At 40.4% G+C, this 26,724-nt stretch overlaps 2 protein-coding genes across 4 annotated transcripts; one reads left to right on the top strand and one right to left on the bottom strand.

Annotated features, from left to right (window-relative positions):
* On the top strand, positions 1–18,537 carry tgm1l1 (transglutaminase 1 like 1). Its single transcript, XM_034614811.1, has 14 exons — positions 1–186; positions 4,322–4,602; positions 4,706–4,897; positions 7,144–7,395; positions 10,095–10,213; positions 10,603–10,710; positions 11,715–11,892; positions 12,468–12,606; positions 13,968–14,160; positions 14,467–14,620; positions 14,796–15,080; positions 16,678–16,838; positions 16,988–17,124; positions 17,238–18,537. Exons 2-14 carry the CDS (start codon positions 4,323–4,325, stop codon positions 17,380–17,382), a joined length of 2,343 nt encoding a protein of 780 aa, XP_034470702.1. The 5' UTR covers positions 1–186; position 4,322; the 3' UTR covers positions 17,383–18,537.
* abhd4 (abhydrolase domain containing 4, N-acyl phospholipase B) lies at positions 6,568–24,735 on the bottom strand. 3 transcript variants are annotated; one of them, XM_034614857.1, is made up of 9 exons: positions 24,470–24,658; positions 22,866–22,951; positions 22,604–22,702; positions 22,211–22,499; positions 21,188–21,372; positions 20,992–21,103; positions 20,702–20,888; positions 20,412–20,533; positions 6,568–6,581 (listed from the first exon to the last, which is right to left on the bottom strand). In XM_034614857.1, exons 1-8 carry the CDS (start codon positions 24,511–24,513, stop codon positions 20,444–20,446), a joined length of 1,092 nt encoding a protein of 363 aa, XP_034470748.1. In that variant the 5' UTR covers positions 24,514–24,658; the 3' UTR covers positions 6,568–6,581; positions 20,412–20,443. The 3 variants fall into 3 exon arrangements, 2 of the variants coding, with proteins under 2 accessions (XP_034470748.1, XP_034470747.1); XR_004616860.1 differs by lacking the exon at positions 6,568–6,581 and adding an exon at positions 19,717–20,245 and having other exon boundaries at positions 20,280–20,533; XM_034614856.1 differs by lacking the exon at positions 6,568–6,581 and having other exon boundaries at positions 19,717–20,533; positions 24,470–24,735.
* Between the last annotated feature and the right edge of the window lie 1,989 nt (positions 24,736–26,724).

Raw genomic sequence — 26,724 nt, 5'->3', positions numbered from 1 at the left:
TGCTGGTGGGATTGGGGTAACTTGAGCCGTGCGGAGCAGGGTGGGGCGCGGTGGGCTGAGCTGGGAGAAGAGGGGGGTGTGTCCGGGGCATATAAGTATTCAGATCCAAGAACAGAGCGAGTGAAGAAGAAAAAAGTTTTCATACGCTGAAGGAACATTTCGAAGAGGAGAATCCACGAAGAGAAAGTAAGTCACTGCTACTTTAAGAGTTTATTATTCCAAACACCTAACGGTGATGGTTCGTCCACAGAGAGAGAGAGAGGGGGGGGGGGGGGGGGGGGGGAATACATGTTTACAAAAGTAGAGATCATATCAAAGGTATATTACAGTGTGGAACTTATTGTCTTATTCACTGGGTGTTTTCTTGACTTTGTTGAACTTGAGCATTATCAAGCTTCTGTCAGCTCTGAATAAAAGCTGAACTTTTGCTGTTGTCATAAACTGCAACAACAACCATGTTCAGTGAAAGAAACAACAAGTGAAAGTGTTTTCATGTGTTCAGCCTGGTTGGTTGGTGGCCAACCAGCTGCAGCTGATCATTCCCCTTCTCTCAGAGATAAAGCTGGAGGAAATTTTATGAAGATCAAAATTTGTTGATATTGCTATACAGATTATCACAATAAATGTTACAAAATTATTTGCTGGGTGAGGTTTATGAGCAGAGGATGATAAACAGCAAAACATTGAAGAAATCTGAGGTTGATCCAGTGGCGGCTCAAGGATTTTTCTAAATCAGGGGCAATAAAGGGGCCACAATTTAGTCAAAGGGGCCAATAGCTTTGAGCAAAGCCACACGTCATTGAAAATATTTTATAAATTGTTCCTTGGTCAAGCACATGGTGTAAAAAAAGCTAACCAAATTGTCATATTCATTGTTAGTATTGTTAGTAAGTGACTAGTTTATTTTTAAAAAAAAGTCTACTGATAGGACAGGGGTCAATCAGACATCAATAATCAATAATGTGTTACACCTCCTCACTGTGCCTGCACAATGCACAAGTTATATATTGATATATATTGAACTTTTTTGCTTGTGATGAAAGTTATTTTGTGATAATAATTGATGTGGTTTCCATACTTAGAAACATTGAAGGATGAGGAATTTACAGGATTTCAACTTTTTCTTAAGACATTCCAGGCAATACATTTTTTTAAATAATGCTTTTTTTCCCTTTTTTGAGTTAAATCAACTAATCAGTGTTACATGGGAACAACATCACCTGACATACAAGCCCAGCCAAAGTTTCACTTATCTCAGAGGCCGGTGGGCGTACCAGGCGTGTGAGCATGCCAATCCAAACTGACTGTGGAAGAAGTGCAGAGCTGCAGAAGGAGACAGGACACATGCACCACACATGATGTATGCTGCGGGGTGGCGATGGGCAAAGCAAGAGAGAGATGAAGAAGTTACACTTCATTTCAAGCTTGGCTGATGGCTGTATTATAAACCCATTTAAGTTTGTGCATTAGAGCGTGAGGGAAGAGCAGCGCTGCCAAAAAAAAAAAGAGGCTTGAGGCTTTTCATGGTTTTATGGGGTTGAGTGGGTGACTAATTGGCTAATTTATAGGCCACCTAAGGTGCAGCAGGGAGATAACTTGCCTTTTTTAAAGCCTGTGAAGACACAAACAATGAGCAGCACAGCATGAAAAGCTGTTGTTATGCTTGAAAAGCATCATTGTTGCTGTATTTTTTAAACAATTATGTTTTTACCTTTCATTTTTTCACAAATATTCAGTCCCTTGTTGTCTGTGAGTATAAAGAGGAATACAAACTTCAATGAAGTTACTTTAATTGCCCAGTTAGGAGAATGTGTTTCACTTTGTTTCGATCAACATCAGGTTAGAGAGTCTGACTTCTGGATGATGATCTGTTAAAGACAGAGGACATTACATTGACTTACATTGATTTCCTGGAGATTTACTTTAACCTTAACTTTAAGTTGCCGAACTGTTACCCTAATCTGTTACCCAGTCATACCTCAGTCACTCTAATTAGAAATGGTAGTGAGGTTTGTCTCCTCCAAAGTAAGCTGCAAACACTAGCTAGTCTGGTGCTTACCACCTACAAAACTAAAGAGCATTTTACCAGCTAACTGCGTTATTTTACTTTATTAGATAAAGAAATTAGCGTTAATTTACAACACAGTAGGGCCATGTTGAAGAAAAAAAATCGGGGATTTCTAAAACAAAGTCGTAATACTACGAGAAAAAAATACTTACGGGAATAAAGTCACAATATTACATGACAAAGTTGTAAAGTGACCCTAACCCTAACCCAAGTTAAAATAAAGTTTATATTTTACAAAAACTAAGTCGTAATTGTAAGATTAAAAACCTTCTTTAAACAATTGTTTTTCGGAAATAGGCACCAAGGATAACTCATGCTCACTGAAGTTCAACTCTTTCAGGCTCCAGTAAAACTTGGACTTGATGATGCGGATGTAACGATTCATCTTGAAATCTCGTAATTCTTTTTCTTCAACAACAAGTCAAGACGAGATAAGGATCTTTGACTGAGATAATCACTAATACACCATCATACTGACTAACTTGCTTTCTATAGCTGATTGATGTATTAGTGATTGTCTCAGTCAAAGATAAGATCCTTGTCGGTTAGAAAAGAAATCTTCTGTTCACTTCTGTGTGACATTGACGACCCATTCTAGTGTGAATCTTCCACCCTTCAAACTGTAGAGTGCTAAAGAATGGAAAGTTTTACAGGAGTAGATTCAGCATCTAATGGGAGGCAGGGCTCAGTGAAGGGTGTTTGTAAAAATGTGAATAGTAAGCCCATAAACCAAACATTGTGTATATGTTTGCCTTACAATTCTCCATTTCTCCAGACTACGTGCATTACTGCAGCTCAGTGTTTCACAAGAGTCAACAAAACTCAAACGGGGCTTTAAAGTTCGAGTAAAATGAATTGAATTTTGCGTGCAGTGCTCAGCCTTGATTGTCTTTTATGCAATTGACAAGTTGCAGATGTTGAGAGAAAGGAGCGAAAGGAGGGGGGGAAAGGGAAAGGCCTCCTCCCTCTGCCTTCCATTTATGTAAACACTTTTTGTTTTCGCTTCGCCATATTTGCTGCATGACATTTAACCCTGAGTTTAGAGGCTTATATATTTCTTTAATATGTTTGTTTGTTTGACAGGGGCAGTGAAGACGGGCAGGAAATGCAGGAAAGAAAGTAGGGGAATGACATGCATTAAATAGTTGAGCAGAGTTGAACCAGGAACGCAGTGCTCAGGGAATTTGGGGTATGTGGTATGCACCCTAATCATTTGGATATTACGACGCCCTAGGACAGGCTTATCTTTAATGTGACAAATGATCTAATTCCGCTGTGATCCCACCCTCACCGTATGAGAGGGAGAAACATGGCAGTGTGATAGATGTTCATATGATCCACGGTACACCTACACCCACGTGCACAGGGACATGCACGGGAACTACATTACGCCCCAGCAGCTGGGGTGAGGCAGATAGAATCCAGTTCCTTGCAGGAGGCGTGTTACAGTGTTCACCGAGTGTAGCTGACAAGGATAAAGGCTAAATACCCCAGAATGCTTTGGGAAAGCCTAACGACCGAGGCGAGCGCACATCTGGAACGTGGTAATTGTGGGAAAAAGCGAAAGAGAAAGTATAATGGGTGTTTTCCTGATGGAGAGATGAAAGGATTGAAGAGATGTTTTTTGTTATGGATACAAAGTTCGGTGGAATGAAATTCCATACCGTCTCTATAATGACCTCTACAATGTCTTGCGTTGTCCATTTTCTGTCTGCTGCACCTACAATGTTGATGAGCTGCTTCGACGTTTTCTCAACCAATGCCCTGTTTCAGATATGTTCGGTCTCATTTTTCTGTCTGAGATTTCTGCTTTTGTGCCAAAAACGTTGAGACGAATGAAATTGTGTTTCTGGTCCTCACACTACTGTATCTGCATGATAAATACTGCGTGGGGTAGGCGATAAAACATGTTATTGTAATTTCAACTAGCTAAGCTCGCAAGAGCCGGCTACACTTAAATAAAATGCAATTGATACATCCCACCCCCTCCCATTGGCTGTCTCGTCAAAGCTACACCCACATGATTGTGAACTCCTAGAAACCGACTCTTCTGTGTGTTGCTCGCTAACTTGTGGCTATCATCTCTGATTCAGCCAATCATTTCATTTTGTCCAAAGAAACAAATTGCCAACCCTATCTTTAAGTTGCAAAACATTCATTTTTCCAAAGAGGGGGATGATTCAATAGTCTTATCGGGGTAATATATTTTAGTTTTTTTTTAGACAATTCAAGCATTTTTTTATTTCCCTCTAGAATGCCAAGCGAGCGGTTGACAGTCAGGGGCGTGTCGGAGGTAGGGCGCTTCTCCGGAGCAGCCCCGCCCACCAGGGTGGAGCTCACCATTCAGAAAGAGGGGGAGAAGAAACAGGAAGATGGAGCCTGTCGCCGATGGTTCAGGAAGATGTGTCCGTGCTGCTGTAAGCGCCAGAACAGCACCTCCTATGATATCACAGACAAAGTTGAATTGGTCAAACCTCCAGCCCCAGAGCCCGCCAAGCCAAAGCCTGAGAATGGAGAAGCAAAGGAGATGGAAGGTAGTGTGATTGACTTTTTGGATAAACTGTTGTATATTGGGACTATAGGCTTAGATCAAATCTCTAACTGTTTTTGCATCATGCACATTTTATAATCTTTCAGAAATAAAGCTGTCGGTGCGTTCGGTTGACCCGCTGAGCTCCAAGACAAGTCAGAACAGACAGGAGCACCACACGGACTTGTATCACGGCGACGAGCTGATCATCCGCAGAGGACAGACCTTCCAGATTGAGCTGGAGCTCAACAGGCCCTTCAATGCTGAAAATGACAAAATGCATCTGGACCTGAAAACAGGTATGAGATGAATAAATTCATGCAGTGGGAGTCATGGGGTGATACATGGTTTAGGGATTAATATAACATATGAAATAACATAGCTGACTGCTTCAAATACGCCAAACCTTAAAGGTCGAGCAGTGTGTATGATTTAGGTGAAAGGGATCTATTGACAGAAATTTAATATAAAATAATCCTAGTGATGTTTTCACGAGTGTGTTTCATCTGAATTATACAAATTGTTGTTTTATTTACCCTAGAATGGCCCTTTATATTGAAATACTTACATCGGGGGGGGGGGGGGGGGGGTCCTCTCTATGGAGGCTGCCATGTTTCTTGTAGTAGCCCGGACTGGACAAACTAAACACCCTTTGAGTTTTTATAAAAATGTAAGGTTACCACAGGTTCTCTTTCATGTTTGGAAAGGGGAGGGTGAGGTGAGGGGTATTCAGCTGCATCATGCAACTTCACCACTTTATGTCACTAAATTCTACACACTGCAACTTTAATAATGAAAATAACTAAATGCAGCTGATGGATGAACAATTAGAATGGTCAGCTAGAAGTAAAAGATAAAAACTTGAAATAAATAGAAATCCGATTGGCCCTTTGAAGTGTCCTTATCTCTAAACAAAAAAATGTGGGCGTGGATGTTGGACATATAATTCGCACCCTCCTCGTAGTATTGTAGTATATTGTAAACTTGACCAGACCAACCTATGGTTCAGTTCAAAAACATATTGCCTCATCTAGTTAACAATGTTAAATAACAAGAAAGATGAAATCTACTCAAATTTACACATTTGGAACATGACGGGCAGTGTCGAGTTCATCTGACTGTTTTTTGACAGATTAAGATTACCAGTCCATGAAGAATAAGCTAATATAAATGTGTACAATTGGTGGACTGCCCCTTTAACCAGTATTTATTGCAAACCCATGTGAAATGTGAAGGAACGAACCCCTGACTCAAAACAGAGCCTGGGAAATGTGGTCAAAATGCTATGCATACCGATCACATTTAAATAGATCAGCAGTTCAGCCGTACGCCACAAGTTTTGGATTCCACCACCCAGCACAGTGCTAACACTTTCCAGACTTCAGGACACAGAACACCTCCCTCTGGTATTTACAGGCCTCACACTGCTACGACCGGCTGAGGAATAAAAGGCTATTACATCACCAGGGAGAAATGATTATCAGTCAGCGGCAGCCTAGATTGTTACATGCTCGAACGGGAGGAGAGTAACTATCAACCACATTCAACATGCACTTATTACCTTTGAACTAACGGCTGCATTTGAGGCGAAGGTTTTAAGCGTTGCACTACAAGGAGCAGCTTTTATCATCGTCACTTACTAAACTTCTCTAAGAAAAGAAAAAACTTCCAAGTCTGTTTCAATGAAGGCGACAACATCCTCCGAAAAGACACAACACGTTTCTTTAATTGGTTTCCTTTTGAAGAAGTCCTCAGTGGTGAGAAAGGAAGAATGGGGTCTTGACTGGGGTCAGCTGGAGAACAATGAGATCTCGGTAAACTCCATACTCAAATAAAACAGCACATAGCTCAGAGCAAAGCTTCCAATAAGTCTTCATAGCTGCTGGGATAGAAGGGACTTTATGATAAACTTAATTGAAAGTTGGTTCAGCTGTTTTGGAGTTTTCCGCAACAAAACATCGGGTCACGTACACAGGAACACATCTGCGGGGAGGTGTGTCTTATGCAGAACTGGATGTCTTCCAGACCCAGAGTCAGAGGACTCTTTGACACAGATAATATAACATTGGGTTTGTTCCCCAGCCAGAAGGACTTTATTAAAACATAAAGTCCTTCTGCTTCCATAGCTGCTGTATAACTCGAGTTCATCCAAATTCAAAGCTAACAAAGAATGAGAAAACAACTTCAATTTTGACTCACTGTGAAACAAAGTGTGATTCAAATATTATATATTATTTTATTTTATTGTCTTGTCTACCTCATTCTGACTATCTGCTGCGTTATCTGGTTATATTCTTAATGCTAAGCTCAGCAACAGCCTCCTGGCTGTTCAGATTTAATGGACAGATACGAGTATATATTTGCAATAACAAAAATGGAACTCGTATTTGCATTTGCATTACTTCAAAAGATAGTACATTGTACAGTAGGCTGCCATCTAAAGCCACAACATAGAAACCATTACAATACAGAACATAATAACATGTTTCTTTATATTTCTTCCATAATGGTGCATTCTGATTCAAATATCCCCTCTCTGGTGTAGGTCCCCTGCCCATGGTGTCCAAAGGCACCCACGTCATCATTCCTCTGGTGGATCACCTGGAGGATGAACGCTGGGAGGCAAAGATCGTAGCGGCGAACGGCACCAAGGTCAAGTTGTCCGTCAACTCTCCAGCCAGCGCTGTGATTGGCCTGTACGGGCTCAGCGTGGTGACTTGCTCTATAAAGGGAGAGGCCGCAACTACCTACAACTCCAACAAGAACATCGTCATGCTCTTCAACCCTTGGTGTGAAGGTAAGGAAATAAAATGAAGAAAATAAGATTGGTGATAAGAGGAGAACATTGGTAGAAGACAGACAGTGTTACATAACCTGTCTGGAATAAATAACATTTCATTCGTCCTAACATAAGCTTTTGAGGCCATATAGCTTTAAAAGAAAATCTATATTTTTGATGGCAGAAAAACTGCTGAGCTGCCAGCAAAGATGTTCCCAGGAAATATCTGCTGTGTAACAGCATCATCATTCAGATGGCAAATACTGGCACAAAATACTGTAGATGTGTGTACAGCCTCCGAATCTATGAGAGGAGTGCTGATATAATGTTACACATGGGTGAAAAAGGCCAACTTGATCCGTGTTGCTGTCAACCAAATAGCTACAGCGTGATCCTGTAACTATGGGAGTTATGTAACTCCACTGGCTACAGTTCAAGACAGCTGGTGAACTTGGTTGTGCTACTACAGCTCCACCCTGAATTGTGTATAACTAAAACATCTGTGTGCAAGATGAAACCGATCTTTAAACATCATTTTTGAAATTATTACAGATAATTAGAACATTCACAGATAAATAAGGTTGATCCTGGTGTTTGCACACTGAGCTACCTTTGCAGTTAAAGTTCATTAATTCTTTTAGCCAATTGAGGGCAGCAAAAACAAGCTGAATAGAATATTATAGCCTTTTAAATTGATATGATAACATCTTAGCAAACTGCCAGTTAATACATACCAGCAATACATTTTTTTCATTCATTTGGAGCTTCTCTGGCCGTCTGAGGAGTGTTACTCATATAGTTGTTCCTCTTTTAGCTCTGGGATCAAATGGAAATTAGTGAGGATTTGATGAGGGCCAGACCCATCTACAAGAGCAAATAAACATGATTTCAGTCATTGGCTTGGTGTCCAGACTGTTGTTGCACTATATAATTAGCATTGTTAGTAGGTGTCAATGATATTATATATTTTACTTTTCAAACATGGCGCGGAACGTGGTATCGATACCTTCCATCTGATATGATGGCATACATTTTTAGCTAGCCTCCCTGAGGTTGAGCGGCTTAATGTTGAGTGATAATTGAGACTTGGTTCTTGTGAAACTATTTAATTGCATTAGTAAGCCTTACATAACAAAATCAGTCTGAAATACTGTAGCTATCTTTGATTTTGGTTTAGGCAAAAAGATTTTGCTCCTTGACGGCGAGTTATGTTTGTGAACAGAACATATAGCTCCTTATATAAAATAAGTGTTTTTTGCACGCAGACATCATCTTTTACTTTTGCTGGAATTAGTATTTCCTCATTTCTAAATTAATTTTATTTAACAAGTAAATAAAGGTCCGTCTTCTTTTTGAATAATGTATTGTGGATTTATTAGTTTCTTATTAATTTAAGAATTGTTTATTCTCCCGAGTCTCTTTCAGTTTGCTGAGCACTGCAAACTATGCCCACAGGAAATTTAGCAGAAAAGCAGTGTATTTGCGACACAGCTAACAAAAAAAAAATGTGGACCTGGATTTGATTAAAAGATGGTCTTTTATTATGGGGTTGCTGCTTTTGGCAGCACTCCCAATCTCCTCTTCCCTTTTTCAATCTCTTATTCCCGAGACCAATTTCTCCCTCACGCTCATAAAAGTCAAAATCCTACAATTACTGTATAAAATGCCACGGGGCGAGCTCAGAGTAATCCCACAGCTGGTGACAACCTGTCCTCTCCCTCGCTTTTACTGCCTCCATGTGTATTTCCTTCCTTTATATGCCTCGCCCACTCTGTCCTACTCCCTTCTTGCTATCTGCTGACCCGGCCCTCACTGCATCACCCCACTGCCCCGTTTTTCGGCCTCCTCCTCATTCTTCATCCTGTGTGTGTGTGTGTGGGGGTGTGTGTGTTTCATCATACATTCCACGATGTTCAGGGAAGAAGTGAAAACCACAACCATCATAGCTGCCAGATAAAGTCAACTTCACCTCCCTCTGATCTCTCCTTTAGAAATCTCAAGACTCTCTGCTACGCTCCACTCTCTCTCCCTCATTTCCCTCCCAAGCATAACATCCCCTCTTTCTCTCTCGTCCCTCATGACCTCTTCCCTTCACTTTGGACTGTGGGCTTTTTTCACCTCCATCTTGAATACTCTGCTACTTTTACTGCTTTCTCTTTGTTTCCCTATGTCGCGTTCCTTTTTCGCGACCCGCCACTAACCACTGTAGAATCAGCAAGAGATAATGAGTAAAAAGAAAGACTGTGATTGTGAAGCTCACGTCAGGGGTGCACGCCCAAGTCTGGGGCGCTGATGTCACTCAAAACAGACTACTTCCCATAAATGAGTGTGGGCCCCATTTCAAGGTCCAAGGATTCTTTGTGTTTCTTAACCATTTCCTGGTCCAGGAGACTCTTGGGGACATGATTTGTGAATATAAATCACATTCTTTCGGGGCTTAGTCACTGAAGAGGTGAACAAAGAGAGGATTGTGGGTCATTTTTTTTCGCAGACAGGAAAATAAGTCAAAGTCTTCACTAGAGTCTATATCATTAAAATAAACCCATATAGTTCTACTGAAATAAGAATAATTAAAAGATGTGCCAGTGTAGAATCTTACAGAAAACATACACACCCTCACAAACAAACACACACTTATATGAAACAGTGTATTGTCATAATTGTTTTGATGATGATAAATGATCATACACAGATATATAACTGTCATGTGTTTCCAGAGGATACAGTGTTCCTGGATGATGAGGAGGAGAGGAAGGAGTATGTGCTGAATGACACTGGGAGGATTTACTACGGCACAGAGCATCAAATTGGGGCCCGGACATGGAACTTTGGACAGGTAGGCACTATCACGCCCAGTTGTCCCTATACTGGAGTTGTTCATCTTTAAAACAGCTTTTGATTTTGTTTTATTTAAAAAAATGCTCAGCTGGGAGCTAATAGGATCAGACATATCAGGCTCTAGCTACTCGGGCAATACTTGGATAAACTAATCGCTGGTTTCTGTCTTTTTATGGGATTTATGGACTAGTAAATATAAAAATATAAAATATTGAACATCACCAGGGTTAACCTACTTGTTAGGCCTTTTTTTCAGCATGAAAGTCTTTGTAATCAATGGAGTTTTTTTTATCTTTTAATGTTTAAATGTTAAAATAATGATCAATTCCCATCTAAATGAACTATTTTCTTTATTACTAATTTGTGTGGGGTTTCTTTTCACCATAGTTTCATGAAGGAATCCTGGATGCGTGTCTGTTCATCCTGGAGAAGAGTGACATGCCTCCGTCTGGTCGAGGGGATTCTGTCAATGTGGTCAGGGTCCTATCTGCCTTGGTAAGACACTTACATGGATATACTGCTAAATACATTGATAAAATATAAAAATGTATATTCATGTATTTCACACACATATAACACACATACGGTATACTGCATATGATCTAATTCAGTAGCAGTCAAAGTAGTCAAAATTAACTAACTTTACACATCAAAGGCCATTTATAGGCCTCGAGCAGTGCAATGTGCACATATTAAAGAAGTTATATACAGCATTCTGTAGTTTGAAGTCTTTTCTATTTGGTTGTGTCTGAAGTTTGCTTACTTTTTTTTTTTTTTATGAGAAAGATCTGTTGGTGTGGAGTTAAAGAGACGTTAAATTACTAAACCTCTGTTGAAAGCACAGTTCTTCTTTGCTTGAGGCTAGAGGCCTGAGGCTACATTAGCTACTAATAGCATAAGACACCCAATTCTCAAGTTGAGCAGTGAATTTACATTTTGGGTAAAGTAGGCTCTCGTTCTTGATAAGGAAGAAGAATATCTAGAATAAAAAAGAGATGGAAGTGTTATTGCTGGTTTCAGACAGAAACAGTTGTAATTTTACTATCCAGTGTCTACATTGGGTATTTTACTATTAAATTAGTTACACCCTAAATGCACGTGTGTCTTGCACTTTAGATCGGTTGTTGTCAAACTTTTGCCACAGACCCCGATTTGAAAAGATTTGTGCTTTTGGATGTTTTCCTACAGGAAGTGTAGGAAATTCTGAACCAAAATAGTTATTAGTTTTATTAGTGTGTTACTTATAGGCTACACCCCAGTTTGAGAACCCCTGCAGCAGACCGAGTGCAATGCTACATCAGAAAATTACTTCTAAATATATCAAAACTAAGCCTTTCACTATCACATTAAATGTAACATTATTATATCTTAAATTTTAAGGATTGACTGTCTCACTGTCTTTAATTTTAGCTACAGCCCATATAATTTTCAGCGTCCTGTTTTGAAAACGGTATGATGGCAGTCACATGTTATTGATTGAGTCTCCATCCTCTTTCCAGATTAACGCTCAGGATGACTTTGGGGTTCTGGTCGGGAACTGGTCTGGGAAATACTCCGACGGAGTCTCTCCTGCGGCGTGGAGCAGCAGCGTGGAGATCCTGAGGAAGTACCACTCCTCCAGCGGCACGCCTGTGTCATATGGACAGTGCTGGGTCTTTTCTGGGGTCACCACAACAGGTGAGCATGTGAAATAGATCATGTGATGGTGTTTTTATAGAGGGGCTGGAGCTTAGTGGGTGGTGGCGGAAGGCATGTGAAGAGATTGTATTTGTGTGTATGAGTGTGTGTGTGAAATGCCACAGAGAATACCAGTGTTGTATCTCCCAGTGTTCACATGAGTTTGACTCACAGTGTCTAAATGAATCGTAATCCTGACTTCCTGTTTATCAGGCTCCGTTAATCAGATCTCACCTCTCTGAAACAGAACGTTTCATTAAATCTGTGCTTGCAGGATTCCTCACATGATAGCGCTACTGCAGCGTTGCTCTTGATAGCAGGACGTAGCTCATGTACACCATAAATACCTTGCATTGGCATTCCTGTCATACCTCCCACTTTTATCACAGATAGAGCCACATGTGTTGCTTTCATTCATGCAGGTTTATCAGCTTTCTCTGCAACCAGGCAGACGCCATCTTTGTAGAAATGTGCAGAGTGATTGCTCACATCTTTTGCATCTGGAAACATAATTCAACTATTAAATGAGTTTGAATTAATGTAAATGTTATTTATGTGTCTGTCTTTGTTTCCAGTGTTGCGGTGTCTTGGAATACCAGCCCGCAGCGTGACCAACTTCCAGTCCGCTCACGATACTGATGTGTCCCTCACCACCGATGTGTATTTCGATGAGGATGCGGAGCCGATCGACTACCTCAATAGTGATTCCGTCTGGTAAGATGTGTATCTTTACATTGACAGGAACACCCTGCGTGGAAAATTGCCCGCTGCTAAATCCATACCTTTGGAATGCACCGTATATTTAGATCTGCTCCGAAAGCAGTCTCCTAACTTGACTTGACCCTGAGATGTCGTGTACTTACAATTATCTGCAGCTCCTTTCAGACTCATGAGGCTGAACTGATATTTATCTCCCATAAGTGAAGTACAGTTCTTAGATTGATGGGTGCCATTTCTTGTCCCTCTATAGCTATGAAGCAAAAGTACACCAGGCACCTGTTGCTCCATACACAGAGCAAAGTTAGCCAACTCCCTCTGAATCAATGATTTATGTTGAATTTCATTGAATCCATACCAGCTGATAGGGCTGGGCAATAAAAAAATATATAATTATCACAATATAATTTTCATGAATAGCAATATAACAAAAGTCCAATTTATATTGGTGTATTGATTATGCATTGTACAATCAGAGTGAGGTTTGACACATAATTGATCTACCATTTTTTTTGCTGTTTATCAAGTGCAAAAATGATAATATTGAGACATTTGTCTTGATCATTTTCGATATTGACTGATAGTAAATGTTTTATCTACATATAATTGTTGGCCATATCGTCCAGGTCTACAAGCTTACTGATAATGCTCTTTTTTAAAATTACACTTTATCTCTACTTGCTCTGTAAATGCTTGACACAGGTTTTGCCCACTATACTGTTCATTCTCTCATGGACATTTTAATAATGCAAATCTGAAATTAAGCTTTCAAAAAGTATAATTGAAGAACATGCCATGAAATATTAAAGAAACAGCTCTACATACTGGGAAATATGCTGATTTAATAAGCTTTTCTCGCTGAGTGTTAGATGAGAAGAATGATTTCACTCTCGTATTTGTCAGTTAATACAAAACTAATCATGAGACTGTTGGAACCATTTTATTACTTTATCCTTATCTTTTACTTATCTCTTTTAGTATTTCATTATTATATCCATATCATTTTATCTTTCTTTGTTTTCCTGTCTTTGCTGTATCCTCATTTCAAACTTATGAGATTTACGATAACGCTCCCTCACTTCCTGTTAATTTTGTTTTGCTGTGTGCGTGGATGGGGTGAGTGAAGGGACGGAGGATGTTGTTTTTATGCCCTTGTTCTGTAAAACACTTTGTGTTACATTGTATGGAAAGTGCTATACAAACAAAAGGCGGATGATTGATCTGAATCTGAAATGGGTGGCACACAGCAGGCTGGTGTAGATCATCCTCATCAGCTAAAGAGCATATTTCACAAAGTGTCACACTGTTCCTCTTAAAACAACCTCATATTAAAACCTCTCATTTCCATCTTCCCTCAGGAATTTCCACGTATGGAACGACTGCTGGATGGCCAGACCGGACCTGCCTCCTGGCCATGGAGGCTGGCAGGCTGTTGACTCCACTCCACAGGAAACAAGTCAGGGCACCTTCCGCTGTGGCCCCGCATCCGTCAACGCCATCCGTTCCGGCCAAGTCTACCTCAAACATGACACGCCTTTTGTGTTCGCTGAGGTGAGTGGTATGAATTGGCAAGTGGGACAGAAATCTTTTTTATTCACCACTATATAAATAAGAATGGGTTGCCCCAGTTAGAGACAGGTGGACAAACTCAATCTCTGGGATTAAGGATATGAAATATTGGTCTTTGACAGGAACTATTTCATGGGCCCCTGATTCTCCCCATTTGATTCAAAAGAGAGTTAAAGAAAACATAATTTCTTTACAACTGTACGAAAGGATAAAAATAATAAATAAGTGTGATGGATACTTTGTTTCCTCTTCTCATGACCTTTTTTTTTTTCCTGTTTTTCCTATCAGGTCAACAGTGATAAAATCTACTGGAAGAGGAACCTGGATGGCACTTTCAACCAGTTCCACATCGAGAAGAAAGCGGTCGGCCACTGCATCAGCACCAAAGCCGTGGGCTCTGAAGAGCGGGCAGACATCACACACCTGTACAAACACCAAGAAGGTGCGGAAAAACACGTTTTATTTCGATTGATGTTTCAGAGCATCAGAATCATTCCAACACTATTAAAATGTAATGATTTATTAAAACACGTGTTGCTTTGTTTGGAAGGGCTGTGTGCCAAATCTCTCGCTTCTGTCAATAACTCACTCACCTTCTCCTCCCTCCACCCTATCAGATTCAGAGGAGGAACGCATCGCTGTGGAGACCGCCAGTCGCTATGGCAGCAAGCCAGAAGTCTACTCCACACCCATGGCTGAGGACGTCGCCGTGGAGGTGAAGATGGAGGGCGAGGGGCCGAGGATGGGCGCCGATGCTAAGCTGAGCATCTTGGTGAAGAACCTGAGCTCAGAGCCTCGTCAGACAACCCTGCACAGCCAGGTGGCCGTCATGTACTACACCGGTGTGCTGAAGGGCACCATCAAGAAGGAACAGATACCTGTGGAGCTTTTGCCCAATGAAGGTCAGATTTCCACTAAGCCTTAAAGTATCAACCACTTGTTAGTGCCGTAGTCTATATTTTTATATCAACAATGTATCAAACGATTATGTGTATAGTGCTAATGTTGCTCAATGTGTAGATGAGCAAGTGTTTGCAGTCTGTCGTATCAACTGCGCAGCTAGTGTCTGCTGCTCCGGTGCAGTTGAAACGCTCAGTTCAAGAAGATCTTTTCTGGCGATTTTCGGTAAATCTTGCTTAACAGTGACCTCTGTGGCCATAAGTGACAATGGTGACATGATGGTAAAAGTTAAAAGTAGCACAATTGTTCACGGGCAATGACTTCATTAAACTGCGTCTGTTACACGGCGATATCTAGATAAAGTTAGCTAACATTAGTCACTGTAAGCTAAGCTGGTGATATCAGACCGAGTGAAGCTGAAGCAATAAAATCCCTGAGTTTACTTTATTAAGCAAAGGTGTGTTTTATCAAGAACAAACTTTTTATTTGCAAGAGGAAGAGGAAGAAGTGAAACTAAAAAAGAATACATTACATTTCATTTAGCTGACGCTTTTATCCAAAGCGACTTACAAGTGCATTCAACCATGAGGGTACAAACCCAGAACAACAACAATAGAGAAAGTACAATTTCTTCAAAAAAGCCAAACTACAAAGTGCTATAAGTAAGTGCCATTTAAGTGCTACTAAATTGTTAGTTTAAAAATGTTATTCAAGGTATAGTCGGAAGAGGTGTGTTTTTAGTTTGCGGTGGGAGATGTGTAAACTTTCTGATGTCCGGATGTCAATGGGGAGCTCATTCCACCATTTAGGAGCCAGGACAGCAAACAGTAGTGATTTTGATGAGTGGTTAGCTCGCAGTGAGGGAGCAACAAGCCGATTGGCCGAAGCAGAGCGGAGTGAACGGGCTGGGGTGTAACGTTTGACCATGTCTTGGATGTAGACTGGACCCGATCCGTTCGCAGCACGGTACGCAAGTACTAATGTTTTGAAACGGATGCGGGCAGCCACCGGTAACCAGTGAAGGGAGCGGAGGAGCGGAGTAGTGTGAGTGAATTTAGGTAGGTTAAAAACCAGTCGAGCTGCTGCATTCTGAATGAGCTGCAGAGGTCGGATGGCACTAGCAGGTAGACCTGCCAGGAGGGAGTTACAATAGTCTAGGCGTGAGATGACCAGGGCCTGGACCAGAACCTGCGCCGCCTTCTGAGTGAGAAGGGGGCGTATTCTCCTGATGTTGTACAGCATGAATCGACAGGAACGTGTTGTTACAGTAATGTTGGCAGTAAGGGAGAGTTGGCTGTCGAGTGTCACACCCAGGTTCCTAGCAGTCTAAGTGGGGGTTAACACGGAGTTGTCAAAGTTAATAGTCAGGTCATGGGTGGGAGAGTCTTTCCCTGGAAGGAAAAGTACACATTTCTCTCTCATTTCAATACGCTAACTATTAAACTACACAACACGTCATTTTGTTACCTTTGGACAGAGGCTAGCTGTTTCTGATCTTAATGTGAAGATAACTAACTAATCATTGGAAAAACAGTAAAACTTCCATCGTAAAAATATCGAATATTGAGCTGTGCTCATTTTCCGTATCTCTTTACACAGAAAAAACCATTGAGTGGGTGCTGCCCTACCAGCAGTACCAGAACCAGCTGGTGGATCAAGCCGCCCTGATGTTGACCCTGTCTGGAAGAGTCATCGAGACGCAGCAAGTGTTGGCCAACCAGACCTCGTTCAGGCTCCGCACCCCTGACCTCAACATCTCGGTAGGTCAATTGGCAATTTAGCACAGCATTGCTACGGTAGTGTTATTTCTATTTTTGGAGGGGTGGGTTACCTCCAGTGTAAACCTTCACTCTAAAAAGATAAGAAAGGTTTTGTTCAACCCTTTCTGTTTGTAATCTGTGCCTTGCAGCCTTTGGGAGAAGCTGTCGTTGGCAAGGAGATGGCAGCAAAGATCACCTTCACCAACCCCCTGCCACGTACGCTGAAGGACGTGGTGTTCAGAGTGGAAGGCCTGGGTCTACAAAAGGGCCATGAAGTGGTTGTAGGGTAAGAATATGAGACGTCGCCCTCTCTTTTTGCCTCGCTGTCTCTTACCCTTCAAAATTCCCCTCTACTTTCCTTCTCCAGACTAACCTTTCTCTCCTGTTTGTCCCTCTCAGTGACGTTAGTGGTCACTCCACGGTGACACTGACAGAGCACTTCATCCCCACCCAGCCCGGACCCAGGAAGCTGGTGGCGTCCCTCGACTGCAAACAGCTCACGCAAGTGCACGGAGTGGCTGATATCGTCGTTCTTGAAAAATAAGATGGAGCCTGTGGAACCATCACTCTGCCTTATAAACTGAAAGCGTTTGATTATATGAAGTCTGCCAAGTTCCTCTATCTTAAACTATCTTGTGTATTTTATATAGCAAAAATATGAAATCATGATATTTTTAAAACTATGAATAGACACTTAACAACTGTAGCATTATCAGTATTATTTTTTACCTGAAGTAATATAAATTCATTTCTGCCTTGCTCTAAAATGTTAAACCTGTGGTAAAGAAGTATAGGGCAGGGTTTAAATGCATGCCTAGCCTATGCAGTGCTGTAACTAACAAGCATTCATATATTGAATTAAGCTGTTCTAGTTATTAGACTGATTCTAAACTAGTGCATTTCAAGACGTTGAACGATGTGAAGTTGCAGTGAGGTCATCAGTATTGCGTGATAATGAACATGCTGTATGTGTGTCATACATGTATCTTGTCACAAGGTGGAAAAAAAGAATCTGTGAAAACTATTTTCAGACAAAATGAACCTCACATGGCTTAAATGAAGGAAGGGTACTGTGAAATGTTTTGAAAGGAGACATTGAAATTGGCGTTTTGCAAATTGCACACTGGAATTCCCCACAGTTTCTTTTTCTGTTACATTTGACAGAAACATTTTGTAATCAAAGTTCGAAGACAAAGTAATTTTTCCAGACTAGTCGACAATGTGTATTTGAAAAAAATGTATCTGGAAGGACATGGCTGAAGGGTTATTTCAGTCAGAAGATTCATGCAAATTCATAACGCCGCCTTTATTTTGAAAAAGTTAGCACTCATTAAACCCAAGCGTCTCCATTTGCAGAGTGTTCCTTGTGGTTGAACTTGATGAAGAAGATGTTGCTCTGTTGTGCCTTGTGTGTATGTCTCCACTGTGTGTGTATAATCATACTGACATCAGCTTTACAGTATTTTGCAATTTACCTACAAAATTGGATTTGCCTCTGCTGTGAATTACAGACAACCGTGTCACAGCAGAGCCCAGAGCAACCTGAATTCACACAGATTTGCTTGTTCTGGTCTATTTGACTTCAGCAGTCAAAGTACAATGTGAAGGAGCTATTTGAATAACATGACATTATTTATCTATCTTATTTAGCGGGACTGTTTTCTGTGTCGTTTTGGTAATAAAATTTACACTGAAATGATGGCTCTGAGTAATAGTTATTTTCTATCTGCATACATTCTTACAGACACACCCAGTGTCCTAGTCAGAGGAGGGAGGGGTTGAAATAAGAAAAGAAAAATAATGAATGACAGATTAGAGAGGAGGCAAGTGTGGGCCTGTAAAATTCCCATTCTGTAATACCACTTGTTTTTTGATTTGAGGAGAGAAAGTGTTTCATGGCAGGTTACTTCATAGTGATTCATTTCAACAGCTGGAGGAATGTGACACACCTTCGCTACATTTCATCATTTTTAAGATACTGATGTCAAACATATTTATCTTTTGCTCAGAACTTTCAAGGCAGTGATTGTATTTTACCTTTGAGTTACATACTGCACTGAGGTTTGTCGTTCACTTCTCTGATATGATGTGCTCATTGGTGATAGTAGTCAACTATGACGTATATTCATTGCAGTCCTATGAAAACCATATATTTCCAAAACGTCCATGTTCCATGATATCCAAAACTGCTTACAGCATGTGACACTGGGACACTCATTAGATAACCACTTTACACTAGTTCATGGTTTATTTAGTTAAGAGGTTGATTTTCTTTTCTTAGTCAGTGGAGGAAAATGTCTCGCTTTAAGTTTTCTTAAAATGTCTGAATCATCACTGTACAAAAATTGCATTTTACAGATATACTCAGAGCTCCTTTTTCTCTACTTTTACTCTCTCATTTAGCATGTTGTTCACAAAGTAGTGTTTTACATGATGGCCTTGCCAGATTAAGTAAAATAATTGAATATATAATGTAGTGCACATGCAGTGATGTAAGGAAATACTTTTACTTAAGTACTGTACTGAAGGAAAATTCTAATATAAAAAGGTATTGACATGAATATTCCAATTTCATGGTACTTTAAAAACAATTAATAACAATTGTATATTGTTTTAAATCAAACAAACCCACTGTGCATATGACTGTTACATTAATTACAAATGCTATTTTAACTAATGTAATGACAAGGGCTGCTCTGTCTGCATAGTTGAGAGTACTTTTACTGGTAAAACATATTTAGCTGAAAATATTTATGTACTTTTAGTTGTGCAGCAGTTTGCTCAGAGGACTTTCATGGGGATGACACTTGTTACTGACCTCTGCTGGCTGGGTCACAAAGTGCAACACATGTGGAATACAACAGTAGCAGAGAGGGACAGTGTCTGTCAAATCAGCTTTTATTGTTTTCAATGTATAAAACACAATCATCTGTTTGATACAGTGGAAAAGGTACAGAAGTCAAAGAAAATATAACATACAGTGTATTACTGGTTGATGTGAGGTATATATAAAATGTGCGTATCAGTAGACTGGTGTCGGCTTTGTTAAAGACAGGCTGCATTACTCAGTGTTTAATCAGATCATTTAATCTCTGTATGAACACATGGCAGAATACAAAAATTACATGTTATAAATAAAGTTTCTAATTCTAAATAAATTGGTGTAATAAATACCAAACAGTTTTTTGATGCCAGTAATAACTTGTTACAGAGCAGAGGAACATCCAGGACGCTTGACATGCATAGATTACACTGCTAAAACCACCATCATGAACCGTCTCTATACATTCAGTGCATACACAAGCCCACGCACACACACGTTTGTACTTCTATCTTAGTGAGGACACTCATTGGCATAATGCATTCCCTAGCCCCTTACTCTAACCTTAACCATCACAACTAAATGCCTAACCCTAACCTAAACCCAATTCTAACTCTTACCCTAAAACCAAGTCTTAACCCTCAAACAGCCCTTTGAAGAAGTGAGGACTGGCCTAAATGTCCTCACTTTCCAAAAATGTTCTCACTTTGTAGGGTCTATGCTAAAAATGGTCCTCACAAAGATATAAGAACAGGAGCACACACACACACACATAAACACGGAGTCAGTTAACAGAGTTACATATATTTTCAACCGCTGTGTTGAACTCTTCTGGTTGATCAGCATACAAGTGATGAGAGGCTTCATTTATCAGCTGCAGATAAACAAAGATAACAAAGGCAGTTAGTTATGTACAGACACATTACGTTTATGTGCTGAAGAAAATACATTGAACTAAAATGATAATAATTCAGTGATGTGCTGAAATAGACATAATTGGACAACATCAGCCTAATGTCTTTGCTTGTGCATGTCCACTCACCAGCATTTTGGTGTTGGCCTGGTTCCTAATCTGGACCACTATGTCCCCCGATGAGCTGTCCACCCAGGAAGATTCTCCAAACAGCATGGTGAGGGGCATGGAGGGCGGCAGCAGGTCGACCCGATGCAGCATCGGCCTCTTGGCCCAGCCCAGAGACTCCGACATGGCACGTAAACCCACTTCACCACTGGGACGAGGAAGACGAGGAGAAAGGGTGATAAGCGATGTGTTGGCCATTATCAGGCATTATGTTGTATTGCTAAAAATTCGACCACACGATGTCTGCATACCTCGGGGTTTGTGCGTTACAGTGGTAGATGTACTGCGTCATAGTGTCGTCATCAAACAGATCTTCAAATTTCCTTTTGAAATCAGAGCGGAATTTGTTCACCAAACCCGGACCTGAATCAGTGACATACTCTGATGTTAGTGGAAAGAGTATTATGTGGCTCAGCGCTCTACTCGATAAACAATAACGTCTCTTACCCCATGGGCCTGCTGCTCGAATGACAGCCAGTGGATTGAAGAGGGAAACCACCGCTAGAATAGCTTTCACCCAGCGTGGAGGTGACGGCCTCCTCATCTCTGTCACCTGACCGCCATTCGCCTCAGTCTGTGTATTGGGTTTCTCAGGGAAACCCCAGGGGTCTACCAAGATAAGATGTGATACTCTGGAAAAAAGACAGCAGAAGACAAATTATATTAAGTACCATTTATTTGCTTACTCATAACGTGGTACGCACTGCTGTCTTTCTTAATACTATAATTAGGAGGCTGGGGTGAATGGGTTTTAGGGACAGAGTTTTACAATTTAGAATTTTTTGTTAGTAGTTGTGTCTCTTTACCAGACAACACAGATGCACATTTGAAGGAGCATAACCTGAGAATAAAAGGTAAATATCGAAAGATTCCTTCTTGCAATTTTGTACAATTTAGTATAAATACAGGTTTGAAGCAGCATTAACTTGTTTTTTAAAGCATTAAATCTGTAAACAAAATACTGGACATAATAACAACTTACAAAGTTGTTCTGGAAAATATTTTGGCAAAGAGATGCGTGATTTACAAGACACTGAGCAACATTAATACAAACTCATGTCTCTAGTTTAAGGCCATTAAAAACAATAAGCTACAGTTCTGTTAAGTATTTAGCTTAGTTAGCTTAGCATTAAGTCAGTTAGCTTAGCATAAAGACTTGAACCAGTCTTGACTCTGATCATCCTCAGTCATAAAATCCACCTATTAGCCCCTCTCAAGCTGAAGCTCACTGTCTACTTGCAGTATTTCATGTTAACCCAACAAAAACGACAGTGCTATCCAACTCGCCTTCGGGACTCCAATAAAACAAGATCACAAAATGTTTTAAAACTCCACCAGTCGACCAAATAAAAAGTACACGTCTTAAATTCAGATAAAATAGCTTATATTCAACATGACAAACACTGAAGTATTTGCTTCTGTATACGTCCCTGATGTTGATGGTTCTAGTTATTATTTTATCTATACTACCTTGAAGGGTACTGGATGGCGTAGGAGGTAGCCAGGTACCCCCCCAGACTGTGCCCCAGCAGAATCATGCTCTCCAGGCCCACAGACTGTCTCCACTGTTCAATGGAGGCGACAAACTGCTCCTCTGCCTTGGCGGCGTCTGAGGGGAAGGGAGGCCTGGAGCTCCTGCCAAAGCCCAGGAGGTCGAAGGCGTAGACGGGCCGTGACCTGCTCAGCGCGTCCAGGTTTCTGATCCACATCCCCACCCCTCCTCCAAAGCCATGGACCATCACCAGGGGAGTCTTAGGGGCTGGTGGAGAAAGGAGGGTAACAGAGCAGGAATTTGGTTGTGGGTTTTACAGTGCAGAGAATACAGCTGCTGCCCCCTGATATACAACAAGAGGAGGGTCATACCTGCAGGCTTGTGAACCATCTTGTTGGTGAGAGTCAAAGTCCATAGCTGATCCTGGTTTGGTAACGTCACAAACCGGGCCCACAGGTCATTCTTAATACCTGATGTGATCAGGAAAAGAAGAGTAACAAAGAAATAAAGATGGAGAAATGTGATATTTCATAAAGGGTTAGCCGCTTTAATACACCATCAAAGTGCCTAGTTATGTTTACATTAGTTCCCAGTGGTTATGTAATCAGCCAGTATAAGTCGAGACATACTTACAGGCAAGAATCTTGGACTCGGTTGTCTTCAAGAGGGACACGGAGGTTGGACGCCAGGAGGGCCACCAGTTCCAGACTGAGTTTTCCCTGACAGCACAGAAGCAAACACAGAGGCATGAGGAGAATGAAGAGACAGGACAGGAAATGCTCAGTGTTTGATGAATGTACAGCACCAATGCTTCTGGCACAAGTCCAAGTTTCAAGCCAGTGTGGTTTGTTATTTACACAAGGCACGACGACTACACATCCGGGGGTGTCACGTTTCACAACCCTCACACATGAGCCACAGCACTGAAGCAGAGGTTAAAGATTATCCCAGTTACCGGTGACTTCTTATTAGTCAATCTATATTTCATTGTTATGCAGTTTAAGTCAATACACTGACAACATTGCGGTCTTGACCACTTTTTACTTAAAATATGTTGAAAAACTAATTACGGGTAAACCATCCCCTTCTGATTGCAGGTGGAAACAGGCCAGTGTCATATTTCTAGCTCCACCACCACCACCACCAATACAGCAGGTCCAGGTCCAGGCCTTTCACCTGCCCTCATACCAACAGGTTATTCAGATTTGCTGAGTCATTGGTGAGCCCGCCTCCCCCTGGAATGTGTCACCCACTGCTGCTCCTTTCCTCAGTGACAATTAAAAAAAATAAAGGCATGTCACATTAAGATAATCTCATTAAACCAGTACTATATGGGGCATGACATTTAGAGTTTACATTTTGATTTAGATTCAACATTTAACATTCAGATTTAATATTTAAAATCATCATTTGAGTTAAACATTTAGACTTAACATTTAAATTCAACATTTAACGTATAGATTAAGACTTAATATTCAGATTTAACGTGTAGGTTTAGCATTTAACGTTTTTAATCTAACATTTAAGAATAAAGAAGAAGAAAATTATGAACTTTAACGTTGACATTATCTTCGGTGTAATTTTTGCGAAGAAGGTAAAGATGACAAAGTTCACAAATATTGCTGTAAATCTAGTAAAAAAAAGGAGACTTTACAAAATACACACCACTTTTTAAATCGCTTAGGAGCTCAACCTGGTGACAAGTTGATATTTTCAGCATGCGCCGCTTCACAATCGGCTCCACATAGTATAATACAGTGATTAATAAGCATATTGATTCTACATGACTGAGTTCCAGTTGCAAACTAGTCGGTTCACTTTTCAGTTGACCAAGATTCTTCAGTCTCTCCCATAAAGCTGACATGCATTGGTTGAGTGGTATCACATGAGATGGCTACATTTCTAAATCCTCATTATGTTTTAGTGTTGTTTTAGATGGTGTCAGGGCTCATTGAGTTTGTTCAATCCACATGTGGGTTGAACAAACTCAATGAGTCCTCACACCATCTCACATCGTGTCCTACTTCCTCTGAGTGGATTTAGATACAATGACTCAGCAGTGTAGTGAAGCACCGGAGCACACAGACAACAGATGAGAGAAAGTGACCCAGTGGAAACACATGTTCCTGCTGCTGTTGAGTGAACGTGAGCAGGACACACAGGGAACACGGTGTAGTGTGTAGTGTGTGTGTGTGTGTGTGTGTGTGTGTAGCTGAGCAGCTGTGCCGCGGACTTACTCTGTCTCACAGTCGTTCTGCATCGGAGCTGAACCGGGATCCATCTGTCAACATGCTCCGGTGTTTACATTCAGTTCAGTCGATCGCGGTTGAACAACACGTTTTCTGCTCCTGCTACAACACAACACAACGAGCCGCCGTCAGAGAGCCGCTCGTGTTTTGTAACTCGTACAGGATCAGCTGACCGGGCGCAAAGATCGTCTATTCGTGAAGATGCACCGAAGCGTCACTCTTATGATCACGGTCAAACGAAATAAACCTGCGCTCTTCCGGCGTCAAAAAGCAACTGCCACTGAAGTGTAAAGGTAGCTGCCTCCGTTGCCAGACTGTTTGGAGGCAGCTGCCAAATTGGGAGGGTGTCTGGCATCTATCTGCCTCTGTTGCCACTGTTTGGAGGCAGCTGCCTCTGTTGCTACACGTGTTTGGGGGCAGTTGTCCCTGCGCCACACCGTCTGAGAGCAACTAAAGCTGTTTGTAATTTATTCAATGAGATATATACGGGTTTATGAAAGTTTATTAGATAGTTTGTTCGCTCTCGGGGGTTGGACTCAAAATGAATCAAGAAAAGCTCCACATCTATCAGATCCATATGCATGATCTTGGTGTCTATGCATAGGGAGGAACTCAATGACTGTGTTCCCAGTATCAGTTACAGTGTGACTGATACTGTGCCTGAGTAAACTGTGATAAACCAAAGGAAAAATTTTAATTGTTATCCTTGCCTTAAATTCTACATGAGACACATTCAAGATGGTGAATAACTCCATGATAGCAGTGATGCACAGAGATGCTCATGTTGCAATTTATTGACTACAACTGTACCAAAGTAGTTGGAAATACCTCAAAGGAACAAAGTATAAGTAACAGTAGGACTCTCCATTTATATTTAGGTTCTCTCTAGGCTGAATAAATGTATTCAGTGTTTTTGTGTTACAAGACAGCAAAGAGAGACTCACAAAAAAATTGCTTTCCAATTGCAAATAAACCATTTACAGTTTTATTTACTATCATAAGTTGACTTTGGCCCAAATGTTTTCTTTATGACGGGATCTCATAGGCATTCTCCAAGGACTCTTAGTTAAATACACTAACATCCATAAGAACATTTAAAATAAATAAGTGCTCCTTCAAGTTCAAAATATTTTTGATCAGTTATGAACTTCTATTGTAAAAGTATCAGTGCATATACTAGACAAATAACAAACAAAGCTGTACACAACAAATAGCTACTGACCTACTACTTTTTAAGTTTTATTCCCATGTCCTCAGTATTTATATGAATTCAGTTAACTGACAATAACTCCATGGACAGCAATAATGATACAGGCTGGCTTATCCTGTTAAAATAAAGTGAAATGTACTGATATTGAAGCAAAGTGTTATTTATACTTTCCTGGCTAACCATTCATTTCAAGTACATCTACACCAAGGTTACCAAGTACAAGTTGAAAAAAATATATATATTGCTTTTTATGACAGACATTCAAAATGTGTAAATAATCACTTTTTTGTATGTTTGAGTAATTTTTCCAAATGCAGATAATAGTGACTAAATTGCCGCTTCCAGGATTTGAGCTTGCTGTCTCTCAGAAAATTTGTGATAATCTGGTGACAAGTGTGCAACTTTGGGTTTAACATCCCCTTTACTATTATTATTTTATTTGGTTTATCTATTGTCTGTATTTAAACTATATAGTTGCATTGTGAACTCTGTTCTATGTGACACTATTGAACTGTAATATATAGTTGTACATTTCATTCTTCACTAAAGAGAAAAAAATTACTTGAAGATTGAGGTCAAATGTTAATTGCAAACAATTCACTAAATTATAATTTCTCACCATTTATTAATTGCTTGATAAACCTAATACATAATCATCTATTTACATGTCAAACTTTAAGATTATACCAACTAGCTTTTTGTGTTTGTCAATATGAAACTTTGTTTACTTTGTACTCTGTATGTTTGTTCATTTCTATGGGCACGTTATATTAGTCTATGTGTGCTTTATGTTGTTTGGCTAATTGTTAATTAATAAAGTTTATTTAGAAAAAGCTACAGTACCCAAAGTAGCTACAGTAAATTGGGATTTCATAGTTATTCTTGGTTCGTGCTGAAAATGAAATTGAATCTAGAAAACAATCACTTCATCAAGTTTTAAAACAGTTTTACATTTAGTGTGACGGTATGATTATGTAAATTACAATAACATGGATGCATGTCATGAAACTGACAGAGAGTAACATCTGTTTAC

This window comes from Hippoglossus hippoglossus, chromosome 17 (genome assembly GCF_009819705.1).
Source record: "Hippoglossus hippoglossus isolate fHipHip1 chromosome 17, fHipHip1.pri, whole genome shotgun sequence".
NCBI classification, from domain to species: Eukaryota; Metazoa; Chordata; class Actinopteri; order Pleuronectiformes; family Pleuronectidae; genus Hippoglossus; species Hippoglossus hippoglossus.
This window is presented reverse-complemented; position numbering and strand designations above follow the sequence as displayed.

What these genes read in the sequence shown, in the direction of transcription:
- abhd4 (XM_034614856.1), bottom strand. Translation starts at nt 24,513, where the DNA reads ATGGATCCCGGTTCAGCTCCGATGCAGAACGACTGTGAGACAGA. An exon ending in GCCATCCAGTACCCTTCAAG is followed by an intron (nt 21,373 to 22,210) that starts GTAGTATAGATA and finishes TCTTTTTTCCAG; the next exon opens with AGTATCACATCTTATCTTGG. An exon ending in TCGAGCAGCAGGCCCATGGG is followed by an intron (nt 21,104 to 21,187) that starts GTAAGAGACGTT and finishes TCACTGATTCAG; the next exon opens with GTCCGGGTTTGGTGAACAAA.
- tgm1l1 (XM_034614811.1), top strand. Translation starts at nt 4,323, where the DNA reads ATGCCAAGCGAGCGGTTGACAGTCAGGGGCGTGTCGGAGGTAGGGCGC. An exon ending in TTCTGGGGTCACCACAACAG is followed by an intron (nt 11,893 to 12,467) that starts GTGAGCATGTGA and finishes CTTTGTTTCCAG; the next exon opens with TGTTGCGGTGTCTTGGAATA. An exon ending in CCCCTGACCTCAACATCTCG is followed by an intron (nt 16,839 to 16,987) that starts GTAGGTCAATTG and finishes TGTGCCTTGCAG; the next exon opens with CCTTTGGGAGAAGCTGTCGT.